The sequence below is a fragment of the Zonotrichia albicollis genome, chromosome 2 (genome assembly GCF_047830755.1).
Source record: "Zonotrichia albicollis isolate bZonAlb1 chromosome 2, bZonAlb1.hap1, whole genome shotgun sequence".
NCBI classification, from domain to species: Eukaryota; Metazoa; Chordata; class Aves; order Passeriformes; family Passerellidae; genus Zonotrichia; species Zonotrichia albicollis.
Window position 1 is genome coordinate 27,163,142 of NC_133820.1, and position 25,210 is coordinate 27,188,351.

Consider the following 25,210-nt stretch of genomic DNA (forward strand, 5'->3'; position numbering starts at 1 on the left):
GCAAAGTGTGTGTCAACAAAGTAATAGAGAAGCTGGCAAAAAGGGATGCTACAGACAAGTAATGGACTTGAACGCTACTCCAAATTCCTATTTCTTGTCAAAATTGGTTCTAAGTGTAGTTGAGACAGTCATTCAAAGGTTAAAACCTACAAATTAAATTCTTGAAGTACTTTGCATTCCACCTTCAAGAGGTAGGATTAATTTCTTATGGAGAAGAGCTTTTTCTCCCCGTGATTTTATTTTCTTTTGAATAAATTCATGATGATGTTCCAAATAAACTGTTGGAGTTTGCAAAAAATTGAATGTTTGGGCTGGAACGAAATAATGGAATTAACACTGTAGAGAGTACTGGATGGTTTCTGTCAACATTTCTGCACAGATTCTAGATGTCAAGTTTGGAAGAAAAGAAGTAGAAATCAGAAATAGAAACATTAGAGAAATGCAATATATTGGAATGTTTATGAAAATAAATTTATTTGAAGTGTTACTTAAGAAATAAACCCGCCGTATTTTTCAAGGGAATTTGAAATAGGTCGTGAATATGCAAAAGATTTTTGGAGTTGCCTGTAGTAAAAGCATTTTTAAATTTCTTGGAATAAATGCGAATTATGAGACCATTGAAGAGGCGTTATCTGAAGACAGATGTGAGACAGAAAGAGGAAAGGGGAGGTAGCAGTGATATACGTGAACTACATACGCAGTTATTTTTTTTTCAAGGGACTTTCTCTACGAAGTTGTAGCAGAGGTGCTTCCTGTTCTTGAATCTACAAAACAACTGCTTTGAATTTTTTGTGTATTTATACATATAGCGACGGAGAAAGACGGATTCATACCCTTCTTAGGCTCTGAAACTCAACATGCAAGGCGTAACAGAAAAGGTATTTGACATTTGTTTTCTGTTTCTTTTTCCATTGCCTAGTAGTCTGCGGCGATGGCCACTCGAAAGATTTTGAGGAAAAGTTTGTTGAGAAATATGAGAAAAATCTTTGGTGTCTCTTCAAGCTCTAACTTACCTCTGTCAACACTTGATAGATCCCTTCTTTTGTTAGAGAAAATGGTGCTGAATGTATCGTAAGAAATGTACAAAAGTGTATCTGGTTGTTGTCTTCTGTTTTCTTTCAGTTTTTCAGGCAGAGAAATAGAAGTAGGAATGGAGAATCACGTACTGTTCCTGGTGTCTATTTTGATTCTCAGTTATGCAGCTGACAAAGAGGAGGCATCAGGTGTGATTGCATTGTTGTTCATTTATATGATCTAAAGTTGAGTTTTGATGCCTTTCTAGCTTGAAAACTTCAACTTGAAATCCATGCTCTGCAGTGTAAAGCTGTTTGTAAGTGTGGCGGCGTCTGAGACAGACTTTGCTGATGGCGGATGGAGATGTAGAAAGCAGGAAACTGGTGCACAGCCATGCTTGCTGGCTTGAGTTTTCAAAGTCAGTTCTGTGTGGGATTGAATAGTGTTGCACTGGTAAACTGAATCTGCTGCATGTAGCAACCTGAAAGCTTCTCTGTACTCCAGAGGACTTGCCAATATTACTAGCAGAGTTGGAGAGGTAAATTTATCTCAAGCAGGAAGTGTAGTGTAGTTGTTTTTGGAATTCTGATGTATAGCTTTTGTTTTAGAATCAGTGAAACAGGGCAGGGATTTGTGTAACTGTACTGCTGCCTCGGGTCAGAAAAGCAATCTGGATTTCTTGTTATGCAAGCAGAATACAATCTTTAAATAGTGCACATTAGTTGTAGGATGTCAAAGATGTTCATGCTGAATCATGGTGCAGATCCTTATCTGTTGCTTGTTATTTAATTTTCTTCTGTGTATTTGTTTGTTTTTATCACAATCAGCCAGAGATTGTGGAGGGACTGTGAGTGATTTCTTGATGAGACCCTTGTGCTTGTTACACACCCCTACCTATCTCTGTTCGTGCTTTCATAAAACTTTTCTTAAAACATAAAAAGGTCCTGTGCACATGCAGGGGCCCTTTGCAGCTGAGGTTTGTCTCCTGGGTAGGAAAAGAGAATATTTCCCATGTCTGAGAACACTTTGGTTCTGCGTGGTACCCACCAGGGCAGAGAGCTGAGCAGCTCCTGCTGTCCTTCCCTGCTGCTCTGCCTCAGCCTTTTGCAGTCTCTGGCACTCTGGAACCTCCTGCCCTACAAACCCCCTTGCTCTGGGGTTTGCAGGCTCTTAGGGCCTGCACTGCTCTCCTCAGCAGCCTGAGCACTGCCAGGTAAGTGATGTCTGGGTCAGCTTTGCCTCAGTGGCCACTTGTCATGGGTTCAGTCCCCACACAGGCCATTCACTCAAGAGCTGGACTCGATCCTTATGGGTCCCTTCCAACTCGGGATATTCCATGATTCTGGGAAAGTTGTGCCTTTAGCAGAGGCACGGAGGTTATATGCAGACTAGGGAAATTATTTCTGTCAGTACCTAAAAAGATAACTTGCTTTTTGGGTCAGTGAATTGTTATGCTGGGGTACTTTTGATTTGGTTTTTTGGCGTTCTTTGTTTTTTCTTCTTTTTACACACTTGGCAGGAATTTGCAGCTCAATTAATAAGCTTTTTCTTTTGTTGTTTTTGGAAATCTTATTAGAATACTGTCTACATATTTGTTTTCAGGAATTGTTTTAGATTGTGGGATCCTAACTGAATGAGACTCAGGAGTACTAACTTCTTACTCCAAGTTTTGGGTATGGCCATTAAACTTGCTATGCTTATGGTGAAATGCAAGGAAATATAATAATATGAAAAGGTTGTCTCTGAGGTTTTGTTCCCATCAACAGTGATCAAGATTTTATGAGGAGAAAAGTAACATCACAGGCTGCAATTATTTATTATTGCCATTGTAATTACTGTTACAATGATGAAAGCAAAACTAGTAAAACAAAATCTTTTCCCCTTTTCCAGCCCATCTCCTCACAAAGACACAGACTGACCCAGACTGTCTTGTGCCAGTCAATAATCTGTGGCTTGGCTGTGTTCTCTGTTCCGAGGGAGCTGAGCACAGAGCAATGGCAGCACTCGGGCCGTCCTGGGTGCCCAAGGCGTGGTGACAAACGATGTCACACCTCAACCTGTTCATCGGCATTCAGAGGAGGTGAGGCAGCTCCAGGGAGGCAGCTGCCTGGGTGCTTGGCCTGGCAGTGCTCTGCAGCTTGCTGGCAGTGAGGGAGGCTCTTCCCCCCGGCTGTGTGGGGAGCTGGAGCTGTTCCCAGGCGGATGGACGCGCGCTCGGGGCAGGCAGCAGCATGGATGGAGCCTGTGAGTTCACCAGGGGAGCAGCGAGGCTTTGGCTGGCCTGTGGTGACCACTCTGCTGGATGTGTTTTGATGGCAGGCTTAGAAGGGATGGGTTTCTCAGGGGAGTGTGGCGGTGGGGAAAAGAGGGAAAATGGTGGTGGTTTGGGTCTGTCAGCTGCTGGATGTTGTGTGGGAATTTTATGAAGTATGTGAAAGTAAGAGTACGTGCAGCAGCCATGTAGTGAGCACACAGTAATGTGAAGCTTCAGTGTTGAGGTGTTTACTCAGTGACTAGTACATTATATTGCAAAAAGTAACCTTCTGAAAAGACAGGGGCTTACTTGTAATTATATACTGATTGGACTGATAGAAATTCTGCCATGGATCCAGCTCCTCCAATGGCAGGGGGAGTTGAGCTAAATGATCTTTAGAGTCCCCTCCATCCTCTAACCATTCTGTGATTTTATGAGATCCCTGAATTTGAAAACAAAATTTATTGATTTTCATTCTTTATGCAATGTAAATGCTGAGGTCTAAGACCATTCTTATTTAAATACACATTTTACTGCTTTACTAATAGAGTTAATGTAGGTAGTATCAATTAATATGCAAAGGAGACTCAATTGTTTCCTTTCTTGCTCAGATTGTTTTCATAGTCTTAAGAAAACCTCAGTACAGCATTTCAGTTTAAAAAATGCTGTTGTTTAAATTGTAAATCACAAAGACTCTCATTTGGGAAACAAATACTATTTTTTCTTTCTTTCCTTCCTGAAGCTCCAAGCTATGAGGAGAATCTGATCAGAGATTGAAACAAGAGCCCAAAACGTCATCTAGAAGTCATCTTTTCAAATATATAATTTCTTTGGAGCTATAACATAATAATTCTTTAAGGTAGCTTCAATTTATTCAGAACTTAGTTATATATTATTATTTGAAATGTGTGTTATACAAAGAATTCAATGTGGTTTTGGCAATAGCTCTTAAAGTAGTCATAAGGATTCATAGAATTGGCAGGATTAGATGGTTCACAGCATTTCTCCAACCTAGTCCTAAAAGCTTGTGAGGCAAAGAGAAGATATTAAAAAAGTATAAATTTATATTGTGTCTTCCCTGAAATCAGTTTTCTTTTCTTTTTTCCCCCTCTGGCAACCTTACAAGCTCCGGATGTTTTTATTTTCTCTGTAGATTGTGTGTGGGTGGATATGTTAGTAATCCATGTATTTTGGTCTGATTAATTTTCACGCTTGGCCTGGCAATTGTTTTTCTGTTGGAGGAGGCTGCTGTGAGAAACTCTGCTCTGCAGCTAGAATCTGTAGAGGCCCTTAGCAGCATTTGCATACAAATGTCTTGCAGAACATACTTCTACAGTTATGGATTTGAAGGGAGTACAGCTGTGTATCTGATTTTTCCTGACAGGACCAAAAACCTCATTAAAATTCTTAAAACACAAGCTCCTAGAAATTGAATTGCAGCTCAGTCTCACTGCTGTTTGAAGCTAACGTGAGAATACTTGTCAATACTTCCACCTTCTTTGCAGTTTAATTACAAGAGCACTCAGATGGACTCCTTCAAGTTTAGAAAATAAACTTTTACAAAGTTTAAATGAGTATTCTGAAAGACTGTGAAATATCTACAGCATTTAATAACCATAATGGTGAAAGGTTGTGCTTCAACCTTAGCCTGCCAAATAGTGCATTTACATAGAACAATACAGCCTGTATCCAGACTTCATCCACTGATTGTCTTTTAGTTTATATTACTTAAAAATTAACAGTAACAGTAAGAAAGAATGAACATGAGAGCAACAGGGACATGTGGGTTAAAAAAGAAAGCTATCAGAGATTGCTGCTATAACTACTGCTGCCATGACTTAGTGATACTCTTTAGTTCTGATCGAACACTGTGATTTATTAACAGTAAATATGTGTGGGGGGGGGGGGGTTGTTTAGTTGTGCTAAATTTTAATTTGTTTGGATTTTTGTTGTTGTATTTAGGGTTTACTTTTATGTACAGAAGTGCTGTTTTTTTCTGAAGTATCATGTGTAGACCATGTAACAGTTTTCGTGTTTTTGTAAAGTGAATATCAACTGGAATGACAACCTTCTTGCACTATTTTCTGTTGGAAGTAGTATTTGACCAATTAGGTATCTGTATTCTGTTCCTGTAAGTGCTGCAATTTCCTCCTAGAATCTTTTGGGAACTGTTTGGGAAGCTGATGGTGAAGACAGTCCTTAAAGGGTCTGCCATTTCCTGCTGTCACCTAATTATGTACTCTACTAGAATTTCTCTGGCACTGTTAGTGAAAAGTAAAATTATGACATGACAGAGTATATTAGAGCAGTTTAAGTTTATGAGCAAAACGTGTTGTTCTCTTCAGAGCTGGAAAGAGCCGAGCGTGTATGAGCCTCTTAATCCTGATTTTTTGGCTTTGTTACAGCCAAATAAAATATATCATTGTTTATATATAGGCATTCTAGTTATTCAGTTACCATGGAAAAAGTCAAAGGTGCAGGTAAATGACCATAATGAAATAGGATGGTTATTTAATAGGGTTATTTACTCACTCTGACTTCAGACTTCAGTGATGGATACATAGTGCCAGTGGTTGTGAAGGGAGGTGGTGAGGGATGGAAGGAAAGCAAGTAGAGCATACATTTTAAAAAATAACATTGCTACTTCCCACTCAGGGAGAAGGAACAAGGCAAACCTTTCATTTTGACAGAAGGTGGTAATGACTTTTGCTTTTATTGAATTTTTTTAAAATGGGAATATCGAGAGAAATAAATGCATCACAAGCCATTCAAGAATGTGCAAGATACTGAGTTTATGTATCTGGTGCCTCACAAAACCTTAATTCATCCATTTCCCACATGGTGAGGACTCACTGCACCTTTTGAAAGATGAAGTCAGTACTTGTTCTTCCAGAGAGCCTGCATTTGCCTTCCCAGAAGCAACAGGCCAGTATTATCTAAAGCCCTGATTAAAAACACCCTTCCAAAAGATACTGTCTCTAAAGCAGAAACTTCTTTCATAATTTTCATGACTGCTTCAGGATACAAGCTGCTGCCATTATTTTGGCTGGCTCCTTACAGCTAGCTTCTAAGCCTTGGTTTCCATTTTAGACTTGCTTTGGTGTGTTTGGGCTGCCTGATTTATCTGTCAGTATTTACCTATTAATCGATAACACAAACCAAATGAAAATCTCTTTTAGTGCTTTTGGCTGAAAATTATTCTCTTCCTACTTGGAGCCAAGAGCATTACATCATTCAGCTTTGCTTTTACCAACTTGTTTATCAGCTTTTTGGTTGCTTGAAGGATCTTTTCATTTTTTTCCCCTCACCCGAAGTTTCCTAATCATGGTGCCCCAGGACCAGATAAGCAGACTGCCTGTCCTAGCTCATGGTGCTGTCATGTTGTCTACATGGGTCTTACACTGTCATCAGCCACTGCCAAATCACTGGCCCAATGAATGCCTAATAATTAGAGGCAGAAGAAAGTAAAATGCAAATCTTCATGTTTCCTTTATGCTTCCTCAATGTCCCATGGCTCAGTTTTATTGTGCTATCAAAATGTAATCTGTTCCTCCTTTAAAAGTCCCTCTAAGTTGATCTGAATTATTCTCCTTCCAAAAGGGAATTAGAGAAATATGGATGGAAAATGTCTGTCTCTGTAATTCAGAGCTACCACATTACCAATCTTGAATAAAAATTAGCTGGAATTCACCCACCAAAAATCTGCATGCATGTCTCAGTGTAGCTTTCAACAAATTTTTAAATTCTCCTGTTTTGTTTTAGAGGTGTCTAATTCTAAAATTTAATTGAATAGTTGCTATATAACTTATGTCATGAAATAAACCACTTTTAAGTAGCACTACCTGAAATGTAGTGTTGTGCAGGTATAGGACATCTGCTCAGGATTTTACTTTTGTTCTCACTCAACTTATGAATTTTGCGACCTTCAGTTGATTTGTAATGCTGTGTGGAGCACTTGCTGTATTTACCTTTCTTTGACTCTGACTGTGTCCTTTCAAACTGAGAGAACCTGCAGACTTGCAGTTGTGAACTTGAGTTCACAGGTTAGAGACTATTCCAAGTTGGAAGGGACCCACAAGACCATGAAGTCCACCTCCTAAGTGAACGGCCCATATGGGGATTGAACGCACAACCTTGGCATTATTAGCCCTCACAAACAGATTGTCACAACTAGTAATAGTTAATTCAAAAGCAAAGCTAGTTTATTGCTGATGTTTTGTAAAAGTACAGAATGCTGAAGTTAAAGTAAATCCTGGAAGGAATTAGGATTTGAATTATTGCGCTGTCAGATAAAACTGGAATTTTCCCTGCAGAAGAAAAAAATATGTACTTTGAAACATTTCAGTGGTTCACTGGAGTCGATAGAATGACGAGGACACAACAGTGCTTGTGGGACTGAGCACTGCATTTCATGATTCTTAATTGCTCTGTGGTTCCGCACAGAAAATTTTCTAATTTCTGTATTGTTAGCCCACATGTTTTTACTAGGATGTTTGAACTTCTGCAGCCTGTCAATGTGAAAACTTTTTAGAGGCTAGTCAGACTGGTGGACATCAGAGGAAAATGTTGAGTAAGCAGAGGGAGAAGAATGATTCATTAAACTGTAAAATAAAAGCTCTTTCTCAATGTGTAATCCCTTTCCAGGTGTTTTCAGAAGTCCATATATATATATATATGTGTGTGTGTCCATGCAGAAGGCATGCATGATGTATGTGTGTTGTGCAGAAATAAACACTGGGTCTAAAACCACAACACACAAGTTAAGGCATAGGAATTTTTTTTTTCAAGGAACTTTTATTATACAAAATGAAGAAAGAGAATTTATCCTCTGGTATCCATTAATTCAACCATTTTTACTCCACTAAGCAATTGTATAAGGATGGGGTTTTTTTCTACATGAGGGTTTGCACAAGGAAATAGCACGTGTTGCTTGCCCTTCTGAACCCTGGTGACACTTGCAGTGACACTGCAATATTGACCCCATTTTTTTTGCTGGGATTTTCACCATTGCATTGTTTCCTCAGTGAACATTCAGATATTTAGAAAAGGGTAGTTTTTGTTTGGTCTCTTTAGCTGAGTATACTGTACTCCCAGTAAGTTTTCTGTCAGGCTCATGTGTTTCCATTAGAAGCTGCATTTCTCCTCCCACTTTCCCACCCTACAGCTTCTGTGTGGGTTTTATTTTCTCATGAAGATGAAACTGGGCATACAAGTTCCAAGGCTGAAGAACTCCTCCAGGGCTTCCTTGCTCATGCCTGGAGTTCCTTGTAATGTGTTGGTAACCTGCCTCTCCAATCTCTGTACTGTGCCCTTCTGCTGTCACATTGCTGCTCCATGACATTGAGCACTGTAAATAATGAAAGTATTAATTACAGCTGTGTTAGAGAGAGGTTTTTATTTGAAGACTGTTGTATTAGTGGAGGCTTTCCCAGTCACTCTTTTGAGCGTATCTGTGCTGAAATGAGATTCTCGAGTCCTGCCATTGAAGAATGTATCTGGAAGGACAGACAGGGAGATGGGATTTGAGTTTTGACAACCAGCAGCACCAGCATTTGCTAATGAGTGCTAACAGATGTGTTTGTTTTCTACTGATGTTTTCAGACATTCATAAAGTGAAAACAGGATTTACAGGGAGAGGCTAAATTACTATCTCTTACTAGATTGCGTTGTTGGAAAAACTGACTTGGCTCCCACACAGTATCCCTTCATCAGATCTGGCAACAAGCAATGAAATGAAAGATAAATACTGGCTACAGGCAATTGTTTTTAGTTAAAGCCAATTAATATTAGCTGGTTAGACTGCTTGAGAGAAAAGGGAAGTTATCATCACTGGAGCATGAGGTGGAGTAGCAGGGGGAGAGGTAAACTTGAAATGGCATTTTTGATACTGTGTTGCCATTATAGTGACACTATCATTTTATTCAGCTTCATCTCAAAATAGTAAGATTTTGCATTCCTGCTGCTGTCAGAGAAATACATGGAAACAGGACTTGTGAAAATATGTCACATATGACAATACAGTGACAGATTCAGTGACAGATTCAGTGACAATACAAAGTGATTAATTACAAGTGCTTTTCTAAGTGTGCAAAAAAAATACACCAACATAATTGTCTGGCAAGGATCCTTTGGTAGCACTAACAGAGGTCCTTGATTTTTTTGGTGTTAACAGTGGCCTCTTGAAATATTCTTTTTGGTTTTTTTCTGAATGGGTGTGCCTTTTGATGAGGAGCAAAAAGCATAAGACAGTAAAAACCCAAATTGTTCTTTGTGAACATTATGGATGAGCAGCCTGACTTGTGATAGGAACTTGCACCTCCTGCTCTGGTGCTCTCTCATGGTTATAAGGGTGTTGGTGTGAAGTGTTGCCAGGGAGCTCCTGCTATGCAGCAGCTCTACAGCAAAGTCCTGCTCCAGGGCCATCTAGTAAAACCCTGCACAGCGAGCAAACAGGCTGTAAGTGACAGCTCAACCAGCTCTGCTGCTCCAAGTCAGTGGCAGGGCCTTGTGCTGGTTCAGTTGCTAATCAGTCCCTGGTCTTCCTGCTTCAGCTATGATGGCAGAAGTTTGCAAATAGGTGCCATTTTAGGAAATTCCACTTTGGTTGTTTAACACATACAGCACATTGTTGCATTGTACTATTTTCCTTTTTTTCCCCCCTTCTTTCGTATCTTTCTTTTTCCTCCTCTCTAAGGAATTTTCAACTATGCCTCTTAGTTATATATGTACCTGCTCTTGGATGCACTCTGCTTCTCTTGGAAGAAAGAAGTTTAAGATTTGAATTCTGTGACTGGAAGAGAGTAGTTAATATTCAGATTTTATGCTCATGTGAAAGGGTTAGAATGAATAATGACAGCCATGGAAGCTGTGCAAGGTACTTGGACAGCATTTAATATCCAAATAAGTACTGTGTTTTCATAAAACATTAGCATTAACTTCTGGTTTTGTATTCAACTGTAAGCAGATGAGACAACTGGAAAGGAGTGATTGAACAGTTTCTCTAGCATTTTTTAAGTGAAAAGGATACCTACAGGGTATCAGGAAAAGCTTCTTTAAAATGAACACATAGTAAGCTAACTTCATTGTACAGATCATTACAGGAAATGCAGCTAAGGCATCAAATTACATTGTTTGAAATGTTAATGAAGCATTTTTGTGCACTGCAGAAACCATAACTATGCTAGCACAAAACCAAAGTTGTTTTCAGTGGTTGTTGCCTTGCAAACTCCTCTCTGCTGGGTGCACAAAACCTTGTCTGCAGAAAGAAAAGCTGTACAGCTTGTACTGTGTTAGGTTGCTTCCATGCAGGTGGTAACGATGGTGTGACTAAGCAAAGCTTGAAGAAGCACAAGTTTGATCAGGAAATAAAAACAATAAATAGGAAAAACATTGAAAAATGGGCACAGGACAAACCATGTAAATTCAGGCATCTTTGAAAAACCAGTGGTCTAATAGCTCCCCAAGGAAAGTTGGATGCTTTATTTATATAATATATGGTTATTTTTTAAATTGTAGCTGCCAGGTTGTATATATGTTCTAAAAATTACATTTTAGTCTCAAAGGTGGTCTTCCAGTTAATCATGGCTGTGTAACAATGAGTGTTAGAATTGCTTGAACAGTTATGTCTTACATGGCTTCATTGCTTATCCTTGAGCTTACATGAATGCTTGGTCTGTTATGATTGGCTTCAAAAGTATAGATAGCTTTATCTGCAGTATTTAGGGTTTCAGAAACCTATTTTATTGTGTGAAGTGTTAGTCAGTAACTCTAGATCATATTTACTTCCAGAGTATAAAGCATTCTAAAGCATTCTCTATCATTCTGCAACCCAGCCTGATACCTGAAAAACAAATGTTATTTTCATTCATACATCATAAAGATAGTGTAGACAGATCTGCTATAATCCCTCATCCAGAAGAAAATCTCAGAGGAGACTAAATTGACACAGAAAATTGATTTTCTCAGAAAGAACCTTGGGCAAGGCTCCTGGGGAATAGCAGAAAGCAAAAGTTGATCATATTTTCAAGAAGGAAAAGAAGAAGAATTTGGGGAACTCAAGCTTCATGTTTACATCCTGGAGGCCATTTCCAAACACATGTAGGAGAAGAAGACAGTTGGGAGTAGTCAGTGTGGATTTATGGAAGGGAAGTCATGTCTGAGCAATCTGTTAGTCTTCTACCATAAAAACTTGGTGGAGTGAATGTTGTTTATGTTGACTTGAGCAAAGCTTTTGTCACTGTCTCCCATAACTTGACAAACTGAGGAGGGGCAGTACAGGTGAGTGGGAAAAAGTGTCTGAAATGCAGCCCCAAAGGGCAGCAGGAGCTGCAGCTGCAGGCTGGTCCCTGGCAGGGGTGCCCCAGGGGTGGCAGATGGGGCTGGTGCTGCTCAGTGTGTGCAGGGATGAGCAGGAGGACAGGGCACAGAGGAGTCTGAGCAGGCTGCAGGTGCTGCAAAGCCAGCGAGTGTTGGACTCCCCAGAGGGTTGTGCTGCCATGTGTAGAGGCTTGGAGAGGCTGGAGAAAGGGCTGAGAGGATGCTCCTGAGCAGAGGGAGGTGCCAAGTGCTGCAGCTGGAGAGGAACAGCCCCAGGCAGGAGTAGAGGCTGTGCCTGGGGCTGTGGGGAGCAGCTTTGTGGAGAAGGGCCCAGGGTGCTGGTGGCCATGAGGCAGAGCACGAGGCAGCAGCGTGTGCCTGTGCAGGGGCAGCTGCTGCCTCCCTGGGCTGCTTTAGGCACAGTGCTGGGAGCAGGAGGATCCTTCTGCCCTCTCCTTCCTGCTGAGGCACCTGTGGACCTGTGTGTCTGGTTCTGGGTTCTCAGGTACAAGGGAGAGATGGGGAGAGCAGAGTGAGTCCTGTGCAGGGCCATGGAGGTGGTTGAGGGATTGGAGCCTGTGACGTGTGGGGAAGGTCTGAAAGAGATGGGGCTGTTCAGTCTGGAGAAGAGAAGGCTCAGGCTGATCTTTTTATGTGTCTGAGTACGTGATGTGTTGGAGTACAGAAAGTGGAGCCAGAGTCCTCCTGGCAGTATACAGTGGAAGGAGGAGGGACAGTGGGTATGAATTGAAATACAGGAAAATCTCTTAAACATAAGAGAAAATGTTTGAGGTTGGCCAACCACTGGAACAGTCCAAGGATATTTTGGAGCCTTCATCCTTGAATGTACTTAACAGCCAGCTGAACACAGCCTTGGCTATCCTGCTCTCAGTGACCCTGCTCTGAGCCAGTGGGTTGCACCAAGCAATCTGCAGAGCTGCCTTCCTGCCTTGGCCATTCTGTCAGCCTGTAAAAGCAATTAGTTGGATCACAGGACTTTGGCTCAATAGGGATCACTCAGCTATGGAGTAGTAAACAGGAGAGTTAGTACAAGTACAGGACACCTAGAGGCTCTATCTTGACAGTAAGCAATGCCTTTTTTGTATAATCAAGTTAAGTGTTGGTTATAGTTTCCACTTCTAATTATAACTACATGCTTTTTCTTTCAATGAGCAACATTTTTCACACTGCAATTAAAAATATGCCTACACACACACACATGCACTTATGCCAAGAATGAAGAAGGAAGTTTTAGTAACATTATGAAAATATGATTCTTAAAGCATTTGAATAGACTGAGTGAACTGCTCCTCTAGTTGATTTTTTTTTTTAAACAAAACCTAGATTTCTTCAGGCTATACTTCTATGTGCATCCCTTTCCCTCCCTCATTATTTCTCCCATATGTCACAATTTCTGAAGTGACCTTTAACTGTGAAGAGGTGAGTTGTTAATTTATAAATCATAAGTAACCCTTTGTGAAAGTAGGCATCTACAGAGAGCATCCATATTCTGTGAAAGGCAGCAATACAAATTCAGGACTTGTCTGATGTAAAATAGTCTAGGGGGAGAAGAGTGGTTAAATGTAACTGCTGAGAAAACTTGCAAACAAAGGAATAAAAATATCAAAGTATTGATGAATATGGGTCTTCACTGAAGATGTATCTGAGTACCTTCAAATGACTCAGAGAGGGGAGGGGTGAGGTAACTGTTTAACATGTATGTGTCTATGTATGGGCTGGTGCAGGAATGAGAGAGCAAGGGCATGGGAGGAGTTTGGAAGTCATCTCTTAGATCTCCCCTTACTCTTGTAGGCTCCATGTTTCACATCTATGAAGATTCATTGAGTTGTTGCTGTGCCCAGCAAATGCTGCTCGGGAATCTCTTTGCTCTCCTGGTTAGAAATGTTTCTTTACATTTTCTCCTCATCTTGTGAGTTAACATGGCTTTTGGGGTTTTTCCCCCCACCATGGTATTTCATCAATCCTGTTTGCTCTTTGTCCTTGTAAGGTCTTTTCTGTGCTTGAGAAAGTGTGGTAAGGTAGGTTTTCCTTCTCCTGAGAGTACAAGCAGCACTACTCTGTGTTTTATTTTACACCACGTGCTGGACAGACATGACATGATAAGGAGTGTTACATTGTAACCCAGATTAAACTTCAGTATTGAGTTCTATATTGAGTTTGACTCATCCATTGTCCATTTAATACTTTTTTCTCTCATTTTCAGTAACCTGTGAAGCAATTAATGGGCCTGTATTTGTGAAATGGACTCAAAACTATGAGAGAAGCAGTGTCCGTGGTCTTTTGAAAATCACAGGAATTTTAAATATCTTTCTCTAGCTACTCAGAATTGCTTAAACTGTCTCTGAAACTCATCTCATGATAAGATTGGGTTTTTTTTGAGCTGTACACTAAGGATTGGTTTGAATTTTTTCATGTCATCGGGGCTGCTTTTCTCTCCTTAGCTCCTACACATACAGTTTGGCCTTTTCTTCAAAATGGATTTTTGCTATCTTGCCTGTGGGTGAGAGTGTGTGTTAATTTGTATTTATCTGTCAGCCAGAGAACCACCTGTGTGCTGTCTGGTAAAGCAGGGTGCTGACTGGGATGAGTTTTGTTGAAGAAGTTATACATGGAAAGAGTGTTGGGTTTTTCACTTACCTGAAACAGCCTCCATTTCACACTTCCATAGAACCATGTTTTCCCTACAACCCTTTCTTTTACTGCTAATTATAACCTTCTCTTATGAGTTCTCACAGCCATAGAATTCCCAAACTGTACAAAGGGGAGAAAGAAGGATTTAATAATTCAGAGAAAAAATGATTGAGTGAAAAGGAAAAGAAAAATTATTGTGGGAAAAGAAAAGGAGCTCTGATGTATATGGGGCTTTATATGCCATTGTGGAACTATTTAAATAATTTAGCTGCCAAATGAATCACACTCCTGTTCTGTCATTCATGGAGGGGTCTGATAAGGCAGAAGCTTTGTATGAACAGGATGTTTTCAGAACAGGGTGTTTGAGCAACCCATTCTGTCTTGAAGTAAAAATTATTTTCAGCAGGCATATTCTAAATACATTGTACCTGTGTGAGAGAAGTACAAAAACCACAAAATCCTACAGTAGAATTTTGTGCCTGAGTTCAGCAACACTTGGCAGAGGCCAGCCAGGATAGGAAATTATCTAAATTATATTTAGAAATAGAATATTTGCCTCTCTAGGACAAACTTGTGAGAAACTGGTATTAGGTTGATATTAGGCTTAGTTTAGGAAAATAGAGGAATAGTGAAATTATGATAGAGTGGTTAAGGGAGAAGATTGTAATGGCTGAGCCATGTTTGCTGTTCTGAATAGTTAAAACTGGTGACCTCTGTTAAAACAGATAAAAATAAAGAAATAAAAGGATGGCAAAGAGTAAAAACTTCTGTTGAATTGCTAACAAGGTCTGAATTTAACAAGGGTGACTGAAAGGGAGTGAAGCTGTGGGTTGGGGTTAAAAGTCTTGAATAGGGCACTGTGACCCAGGGTAGTGTGTTGAAAAATGTAAATGTAGTTAAAAAAACCCCAGACAGCACTAAGATGAAAGTGCTCAGGAGGAAATGCAGAGTAATGTTCAAGTGCAGCATACCAGCTCTGCTGTATTTCCTTTTGGGTTTTTGGGTTTGGGTTTTTTGGGTTGTTTGTTTTTCATTTTTTAGGTGTTTTTTCTTCCATTTTCTTCCTCAGTTATCACCTTGCTACTAAGCATGCCCTGTGGCTTTCTCTGCAGACCATAAACACCTGTAAACCATCTCTACTGCACCTATTTCTCAGAGATTTGGTATAAAGATGAGGGACAAGACAAGTAAAAGTCGATGGAATGCATGGGAAGTTGAGAATTGGAGGCCTGAGGTGGAGCAGAATGGCTCTTGGGAGCCACCCCATAGAGCCACTGTTTGTACTGAGGTTACCAAGGTTTAGTATAGGCAGTGATGAGTTCTTGGATTTAAAGATCCTGTGACACTGTGTACTGGCAAAGGCAGACATCTGTGTTTGTAATAAATTTTTATCTTGTGGTGTTTTCAAACTTGCCATAGTGTCTTTATATTGATTTCCCCTCCGATTAGCCTCCTTTGAAACTGCACTAAACTGTGTAATCAAAATCAATTTGTTTTATTTTCTTTTTGCTTTTGGGTTTCACTTTTGACAGATACTCATCAGCAGTTACTTTATATATCTTTGTTTTATGAAATCTTTCCTAATTGGTGGTTTGCAATGTTACCTTCATGGATTTGATCCAAAGCTCATGTAGTCTAATTTATGGCTCCCTTTGGATTGCACTGCCTATTGCTAATCATAAAGTGCATACTCTTCAATTTACACTGTTGTTTGAATATTTTAAAATTTAACTTTGTACATGTGTGTGTGTCTTATCTATCTCCAAACCACACTTGGAGTTTTTTCACAGTCTCTAAGGAGAAGCAGAAAAAACTGCAAACTGCATGGACCAATGTTGACACTTAAACTTACACCCCTATGGAGCTGGTTTATTGCCTTTTTCTTTCTTGAAACCTCACTCTTTTAAATTATATTAATAAGAAATAATTCTAATTGTCTAAGGACAAAATCTTAGAAGTTGAATCAGGTAGATTTGCTTTGCTGTATCAAGGTGAAGTGGCAGAAGGTAGCCCTTGCATCTTTTACTTTTGCAGAGGCTGAGTGTCATTCTGAAGTCTCTTTTCCCCTTTGTGGCAAGTGGTATTTAGACCATCTTTCTTGGCTGCATCTGAAGATCAGAGTCAGCTGTGATTTGTTGTGTTTGGGATCCCTGCAAACAGTACCCCTGGAATGTGCAGGGGGCAGTTCTTGCTCATGCTGATGAATTCTGCTAGAGCAGCTCAGCATGTCTTTGTTCTGCAGCTGATTATAACAACTTCAGGCCTGAGGGCTGTAAGTGCTCAGCATGTCAAGAACTGAGCACCTGCATGAACCTTTCTTTCTCCTGAATACCTGGTTAATATCTAATTAATGACCACATTATTTAAAATTGTTCGTGTGTTTATGTCCCTTTGCCTGTAAAACTTAGTGACACCTCTGATATTTGCTCACAGTAAATTAGGGCTGAACCTTCAAGAGGAACATGAACTCTGAACTCATGTAAGCCCTTTAGTGGCTGCTGTGGTGGCTTCTCTGTCACCAGCCCTTAACCAGTCTCATCAATACTGCTTGGGGACACTTTGAGTATAAACAATGCTAAATAAAGCTTGATGTTGTGCAGTACAGCACTACCAGTGCAGATGGCAAACAGCAGTTTCGTTTTTTGTGAAGTTGGACCACTTACACAGCGTTTGCATAAATTCAAGCATGATCTGATGCAAGGAGAAGTAACGTGTAGCTGTGTTTTCAGAGCAGCATGCCAAAAGCAAAGCCAGCTAATGACAGTGTGTTTCTGATTTGAGCTTCAGGTATACACTTTTTTTCTTTTTGGTAATACATGACTGATTCAAATAATAACACGTTTGTGTGAACCCAGTGTCCCTAAAATGATTATGCAAGAAGTGTGATCAGAGGGCTCTGTTAACTTTGTGGAGCTTGAGGATGAACTAGAACTTCTGCTTAATATGGAAGTTATTTGGCCCTTTAAAGCAGAATTGCATCAATTGGAATTTACCAATAGCTATCAAGACATTGAATCTGAATTCTGATGCAATTAAAAAGGAGAACTACTGTCATAATTTTGCTGCCTTCTTGCAAACCTTGTAACAAGAACCATGGGAAGAACTGACATGACTGTCCTCTTTTCATGAGAAGATGCTGACAGAAGCAACAATGGTGAGCTAAAGGCTGCAAAAGTTTATTTCAGAAGCTGTTTCTACATAGCTTTATAGTCATTCTGCTGAGATTGGAAGAGTAACTATTGTTGTAATTTACTGTCATAAATAACCCAACCTAGAGGACTTTTATAGCCCCAAAAATGCCTCAATGTAATGAAAATTTGTAACTCTTGAGGTAAGAGTCATCATATAGTGAAAATTAACATCTTGCATGAGCACCTGGTTTTCTGCAGGAGCTTTTAGAAGCTGCCTTTGCCAAGAGCAAAGCTCCTTTCTGTACCCATTCTTTTCTTGTCAGGAAGAAAGGAGTTGCCACATTCCTGGATGAGCTGACCACCTGACTCACAAGGGCATTTTACCATGTTTAGTCAAATATGATAGCCTATCATATCAAACACATTCCCAGGGTGTATTTCTACTTTTGAAGATCTTAAATAATGAATTTTTAATTTTCAAAAATTGATAGAATTCATGGAGAAAACTATCTACTTGCTCTTTAAAAAGAGAATAAATTTGGAATAGATGAATTGACATCACTAAAGCCTGAGGCATAAGTTTAATTAGTTACTGGCATAGGTTCCACTACAGCTATTATGCAGTTCATACCTCAGGGAGTGTTTGTCTCAATGGATTTGTACTGTCTTATGCTGCATGGATTTTTCTTACCAATGTTAAAAGTAATGAGTGGAGGTGTTAAGAAAACTTTTTTCATTAATTTCTGAAATGTTAGGATTTTAAAACATATAACAGCGTATCATTATCTTAATATTTTTTTTCTTTTTACTCTTTCTGGAATGGGCTTTTGAATCTTTGCAGAGACACTAGGGATTTATTATATTTCTTGAACAAAATCCTTCTCAGGTACCAGAGCAGTTGGTTGTTTTTTTTTCAGAGGAAGTATCTGTCTGTATTAGTAGGAATGGAGCATGGGTGCAAGCAGAAATGTGGGTTTCTGTTGTTTTTAACAGTGAACCTGAATTTTTGTAGTTATTAAAATTATCTTTGGTTTTATGAACCATGGAATATCCCCATGGCAAAATGGCAGCAAGTTACCCTTGCACTTTTTTGGGTCTGAATGTGTTCCAGGTCTCCAGAGGGTGCCTGGGAATTTGTCCCAAACCCAGGCTTAGCTCACTCATGGTCCTGTTCCTGATCCCTGTGGGAGGTGCTGGGCACTGGGCTGTGTCTGAGAGCCTGTGTCAGCACTTTCCAGGGCTCCTTCTTGTGTGGAGCCTCAGGATGCTTTTAGCACCTGAACTCCTCAGAGTCTGGCCGCCAATGGTCCTGGAGGAACAGATTCTCCAGTGGGCACTGCTTTATCAGTGCAGTTGCTGACATTCAGACTTCTGAAAAGATTGCATTTCCAGCCCAAAAATTCAAACTGGATTATAAAGAAAATTTGTGTGCTTGTGCACTATGGCACTGTCCTAAAACTGGAAGCTGTAGTTTCAGGTCATGCCTTTGGTGCCAAGTGTAGCACATGAGAAACCAGGTATAAAGTTTCTTTTCCCTAGGACAAAGTAAGATGAGATGCTGAGGGAGAAGCCTGTGGATCATAATGCACTAATTAGAAGGGATCAATGAATTAGAGTATCCTCTCCCTTCTGGTTTGGTACAACATGGAAAATTACTAGCAATTAGCATGCAGCATTGTGGATTTACCTTTCCTTGTTTTGAAACTCTTTAAAACTGGCTGTGAAGAAAACATCTTGAAATGCAGTTTTGGAGATTTTGTGCTACTTCTACTGTTTATGAAATTGCCCTTACTAATTGAGAAACATCACAAACCCTGGAAATCACCTGTTTGCCTCTTCCTGCTTTTGGGCTATTGGGGTTGCACAGAGGTGTCAAACATCTGCAGGTCTTCAAGCCACTCCTAAACCTTCCTTTGACAGGTGCGTCAGAGACCATGCCAAAATCTAGGTGTAAGATGTGTTATTAACTCCTTGGGTAGACACAGCCCTTTCAGGGTCTTGGACACCTCAAACAGTTTTGGCACAACCTCTCCCTCAGGGTGGCTGCTTTAATCTGTGTTCAAGGAGCTCAGACAGTTACTTTTTCATTTGCCACTTCTTTTTTATTGACTTCCAAGTAGCAGCTGAAGGAGTCAGAGTTGAACGTTTCTTGTTCTTAAAATGACTGCTCTCTTGCTCATGCTCAAGCTGAAGCTCCTCCTCAGAGATCTGGTTGGAGACACAGATGAATCATCCTCCTCTCTCCCTCCCTCTGTGGTGCCACAGAAAGTCACTGGAGCTGATGCCTGAGCTCCTGAGACTAAAGGGGAGCAATGGAAAGGCTGTCTTGTAGAAATGATCAGAGTACTGAAGCTTACCATCAATGAAAATAATTTAGAAAAAATTATATTTTTAATGAATCATCTGTTAAAAGCCACATTTTTAGAGCATAGGAGGGCTGGGAAATAATGGTTCAAGTTTGGGGATTAAGTACTAAGGAAGAGAGCATCTCTTTTTGGTCTGTGAAATTGTTAGAAAATGTTTCCAGCCCGGAAAACTTGATACCATATATGCAATCCTGAGGCTCTAGATAGGAGCAAGCCTGTATTTCATCAAGCTGTGTGAATGTGCACAATCCCATCACTGAATCGTTGATTGTTTAAAAATAATTGTCAACAGCCCTATGACCTCATCCCTTGGTGTGAAGGAAGCCAAGAGATTTCTTTGTATTATTCACTGTTTTTCTCTAAATGCAAATCCAACAAACTACAAATCTTTCAACAAGAAAGTGGATAAAGAGATACTAAAGATTCAAACAAATTATAAACACATGAAAGAGAAAAGCAGAAATCAACATAATCTTGCCTGTTGGCTGGCTTTTGATGCCAGTTCTGTCTAAAGTCTGCCATGGTGGAAGCAAGAGGAAAGAGAAGGGTAATCTGTAGGTGTCTCAAGAAGAATATGACATCTCTAACTATTACAGAACTGTGGATGCCATGGGATAGAGAGAGGGAAATTGCAAGTGCTTCTCACAGTGGCTTGTGAGAATTTTTAAGGAGTTGTAAAGATGTGATAACTTGTTTAGTATAAACAATCTGCAGGTGGTGTTTCTCTACTTTGTCTTTCTGTTCTTCTCAAGGACAGTGTGTGAGGAAGATGTTTTTGTTAGTTAGCCAATCAAATAAAATCTCTGATATCACTCTATAAAAACTGTGTATTTCTCTTGAATAAAACCTTCTTTTTACAGTACTGTCTCCTGCCTGTTCCTGTGTTATTCTTGTTGCAAGAGTGACACAGAACCATGCTTGTCACAGCTGGTCTTTGGGGTGAGATTTCCTGTAAGAAATGCCTTTGCCTGGTTTTACTACTGCTGTGCACTGACCACTTCACACACTGAAATAAACACAACAGCTTCAGCTGTACAAGCATCTTTGTAAAATGATCATCCATGCTGTGTGTGGTTGGTGAATGAGACCCCTTTGCAGCCTTTGTAATCACTATCATTACAGCTAGTGAACGAGGTTCTTGTAAGAGGAATACCTTTTCTCCCTGGCATTTAGGGAAATAATATGCATTTAAGATTGATAGGATAGGGATCCAGTTGCAGTGGGGTGATTTGACGTTCTGAGGGGTTCCAGGAAGTTCAGACAGCATGTCTGGGTGTTGCCACAGGAAATCTAACTTGGAATGGCTTGGATCCTGCCTGCCTGTATCTGTGTATCCAGGGCAGTGTTCTCAAAGATACAGTGCTGCAGCAGTGGTGCTAGGCAGAGAATCAGCGTGCCTGGAGAGTTCTTGTTCTCCTGTTGCCTTACTTGAAGCTCTGAGCCTGGCCTGCTGGGCTTTGCTCCATGGTGACCTGGTGGGTGATGGTGAGCTTTGCCTGCCGTGGTTTCTTGGCCCCTCAGCACTTCTGGACACACTGAAGTTTCTTCAGGTTGCTTCGGAAGTTTGTAGAAACTTCCCAAGAGTGTTATCTTAACATTTGCTACCCATGAGAGGTCTTTGCCTTTGCTTCTTCCCTTTCTCACTTCCTCCTCGCTCTCCTCTCTTCTGCTCTAGAGAAACCGCTCCATTGAGCAACAGCCTGTGGCTGCTCAGGGTGGTCACCTGCAGGCAGCTCTGAACCCAGAGCAGCTTGATCCAAACCCACAGTGAGAACATGGAAATGCAGCCTGATGTTTATCACAGAAGAGATGGAATGGTTGAATGCTACTTTGTGTTATAGCAAATGCCTGTACAAGAGGGAAAACTCTGATTCTCACTGAATCTGAATGTAATATATTGTGATTTTTAATTTTCTGTTATTAAATTACCTACATGGTACATATTTTCACAGTTTCTTAAAAAGCAGTGCAGCAGTAATGAGGTAATGCAGACAAGGATAAATCTACAATTAGATTTGAAGCTTTCAGCTGTATTTTAAATGGAACTGTACTTTTTAGAAAGACATGCTTTCTATTTTTTCTAGTCATAATGTAAAAAAATCAAACTAATTTTATTGATGTGGGGAAGCAAGTATTGATAATAAGTTTGAGTGCACTTATTTCTCAGCATTTACTGGAGGGAAGGGGCATTTTCTAACATTTGATAATCTGAATTCCATCTGGGTTGGGTTTTTTGTTCGGTTTTTTTGGGGGGAGTTTTTTTGGTGATTTTTGGTGGGGTTTTTTTAGTGGTTTTTAAAAAAAATTTGGGGGGGAGAGTGTTTCACATTTTTGAAGACAAGAAACTATACTAAAACCTGGGCAATGGTATGCTGCAACAGCTGGGAAATAATGATCTCAAACAAAGAAGGAGTGGGGGAAGCCAAGAACCAAGGATGATTTTAGGCAGCTGTGTCTTTTAGCATAGGAATGGCTTTCAGAAAGTGAGGATAGAGAAACAGACAGTAGATGCCAAAGAATTCTTGCTGGGGCATAGGGTCTTGTGGTGCATTTTGAAGGATTTATTCTCATTTGGAATGTTTGGAGGACTCTAAGCAGTCCTTTCACTGTGATGGGATATTCTTACTCAGGCACTCCCATTGCTGATCTGGTTTCAGGGCGCTGATGCCAGAGGTGGAAGCTGCCCTGTGACAGAGGGGGTGACTTTCTGAGTGCCCTGGGTCTCCTGCCTCCTCCCACTGCCAGCCTCTGTGGAAGAATGGGCAGTGTGGTGTATGGGAAGGGTCTAGAGGCATGTGACAATTAATATTGACTTTTGACAAAGATCTGAGTTTGGGGTAGCCTCTGTCACTGTGCCTGTGTGTGCAGGTGGGCAAAACAACTGGTCAGGAGAGGGTCATGCTTTCAGAACTCTCTTAGTGGGAGAAAGAAATAATCAGTTTTGACCAAAAGCTCTGAGGTGTGGGTATGATCAGAGCTGAAGCCCTTTGTTTGTGGTTGCAGGACATCTGTAAACAATGTGACTTTAACAGGAAGTATTTTTTTTTACACATAAATAACAAAAAATATCCTGGGTGTCAAGAGTTAGGGCAAAAAGGATTATAGATATGTGGGTGGCCTGGAGTCTGCTTGCATTGGGAGATGGATTAACTGGAGTTTTTACTTGCATTTAAATATTTATTAGAGGTCCTAATAAAAGGAAAAGTAATTATGCAAACTAAGAGTATTCATTGCTATCCTACCCACAAAATGCCAGTCTTAACAGTGAAATGGCTTTGTGCCTTTTTTCACTAGAAGTGTGCCCAGGCACCACTGAATGAAACATACAATTAACCAGTTGTTTTCTGGAGTTCTCTGTTGTGGGGCCAGTGTCTCTTTTTCCTCATAGCAAACAAGAGATGAATTTCTTGTAGTTAATTTCTAGATAATTTTAGGGAAGCCTAGTTGTCTTGGAACCACTTTGGTTAGGTAAAAATGAAATGTTTTCAGTTGTGGTGTATTGTGTCATTTTTTCTCCTGAATGGAAAGATTAAACAATTTAACTACTGCATTCTGTAGTTCCAGGGTAAATGTTTTGTCTGGAGTAAAATTCTGGTCTCCACTCAGTACTATAATTCCTATTTCATTTAATGGAAACAGGGCTTCACCCTTAAGTCTGAGTAGATCTACTCTAAATGTGAGTGGGATGCTGATTAAATAGCAGTTAAAAACAGAACAAAGCCTTTTGTCAAGGTAGATGATGTGTGTGTGTGTTACATCTGACTCGCACTGTATCCCAGAATAGACCCAGAGCTGCTGTTGGTACAGTTTACAGGTCTTGCAGCAGAATACATTTCTATATTGCAAAAATCATTCCCTTTCATGCTGCTTTCCTTCAGCTGTGGGGGAGCTGTACACAGAGGTCAGAAAAGTATTACAGACGTTTCAGAGTCAGACAGAGCACAGAGCTTAAAAACAAAACAAAACCAAACAAAAAGCTGTCTTTGTGTGCTGGTCTCAGTAAACTGTGCTTTGCTGGCTCCCTGCTTTTGGCTGTAGCCATTGGAAATTAAGAGGCTAAAAGTGAAGCTGGCAGAGAGCAGAACCACGTGTGATTTTTGAGTGGAGCACGTTACAAGCTGTGGTGCTGTTTCGGGGGCAGGAGAAAGGCAGCCCCAGCTTAGATCCCTGTTGGGCAGAGCCAGAACCCTCTGGGTGAGTATCCTGCTGCTCCTGCACAGCTCTGAGAGCTCATCTCACCAGCACAGCAAGTTCCACTCTGAAGGATTGAAAGGTGTTGGTGGAGGGATTTTTTTTTTAGAGGGAGAGTTTCGGCTTGTTAGCTTGACATGGCTTTGAGGGTTTTGTGCATCTAAAAAAAGGCACATTATTTTTCTTCTTTTTAGATGTTATTGAAGATACCACTCTTATGATTTAAAAAAACAAACCCCAACCAAGCAAAAAACAACCACCAAAAAATCCAGCTACAAATAACTTCCTCACTTGTTTAGCATAAAATTATTCCTGGGAGATCTTAGCTCATTTATTCTCATGACTTGTATTTCTGATTAAAAAGTTCCTCCTCTTCCTGTTATTTTACTATTCCTTCCCCTCTGATGTATTTTTAGAAAATAATCACACATATTTTCAATGTATCAAAAAGGCCAAGCTATTTTGATTTCCCCTTTCAAGTGTCCTTTCCACGGATTGATCCAGCCCTTTGCTTTGCCCCCTGAATGTGGTTGGTCCTTCACTGTAGAACTGTGTGCAGCACTTCAGCAAAGCCTTGGCACCGAGTTACCTACATGGTAGCAGACAGTTTTTTACAAGGCTTCTGCCTTAAGTCAGCCCCTTCAGTTTTCTTATTCAGACTCCTTATCTGGTTTCAGCTGCTTTCCCCCCCTTCCTCCTGGCTCTTTCTACTCTTCAGCTTCAGCCCTTCCCATTTGTTCCCTTCCTTGTCAGGTATGGCTGCTCCATCCTCACTCCCATCTCTGGGATTTCTTCAGCTTGTCTTATTTTTTCCAGCCATGCCAGGCCTCCTCCTCTTTCCCCCAGCTCTGTTTCCTTTCCCTCTCCCCATTTTTTCATCTCAGGTTATCCCATTGAATTTGCTCTGCTTCACCCTTGTTTTCTTCCCCAACAGATTTTTGATCCAGGTCCTTATTTCAATGTAAATGCTCTTCCTCCTCCAGTGCTTTTGCTCCTTCAGTGTGATTTTTGGTGATTCCCTCTTGCTGTGGCACTGCCTGGGCTGCTGGGAGCACAGGGCTGGGGCTTGGAGCCAATTTCTCCACCTGGCACCAGCAAGGGGATTTCTGCCCTCCTGCTCACAGCCTTCAGTGGGTGCACTTGAGCATCCCAGTGTGTGTGACAGTAGTGAGTGACAATGAAATCCACAACTGTCCTAACAACTATTACTAAATCTGCCAGTTGTTTACTTTTTATTTTTTTTTTTAATTTTGAAATAATTATTTTTTACCATAATTGTGAGATTT

General features: G+C 40.4%; 1 protein-coding gene across 6 annotated transcripts in view; it reads left to right on the top strand.

The window, feature by feature from the left end:
• Positions 1-25,210, top strand: part of SH3KBP1 (SH3 domain containing kinase binding protein 1) — a 212,590-nt gene that overhangs the window by 27,092 nt on the left and 160,288 nt on the right. The window contains exon 1 of one of the 6 annotated variants that reach the window (XM_074534640.1): positions 714-878. The exons of the other annotated variants lie outside the window; for them this stretch is intronic. Coding sequence (XP_074390741.1) covers positions 858-878 — 21 coding nt within the window. The 5' untranslated portion in view covers positions 714-857. Of the gene's footprint in view, positions 1-713; positions 879-25,210 lie in introns of those variants that run through there. 6 annotated transcript variants of the gene reach the window in all.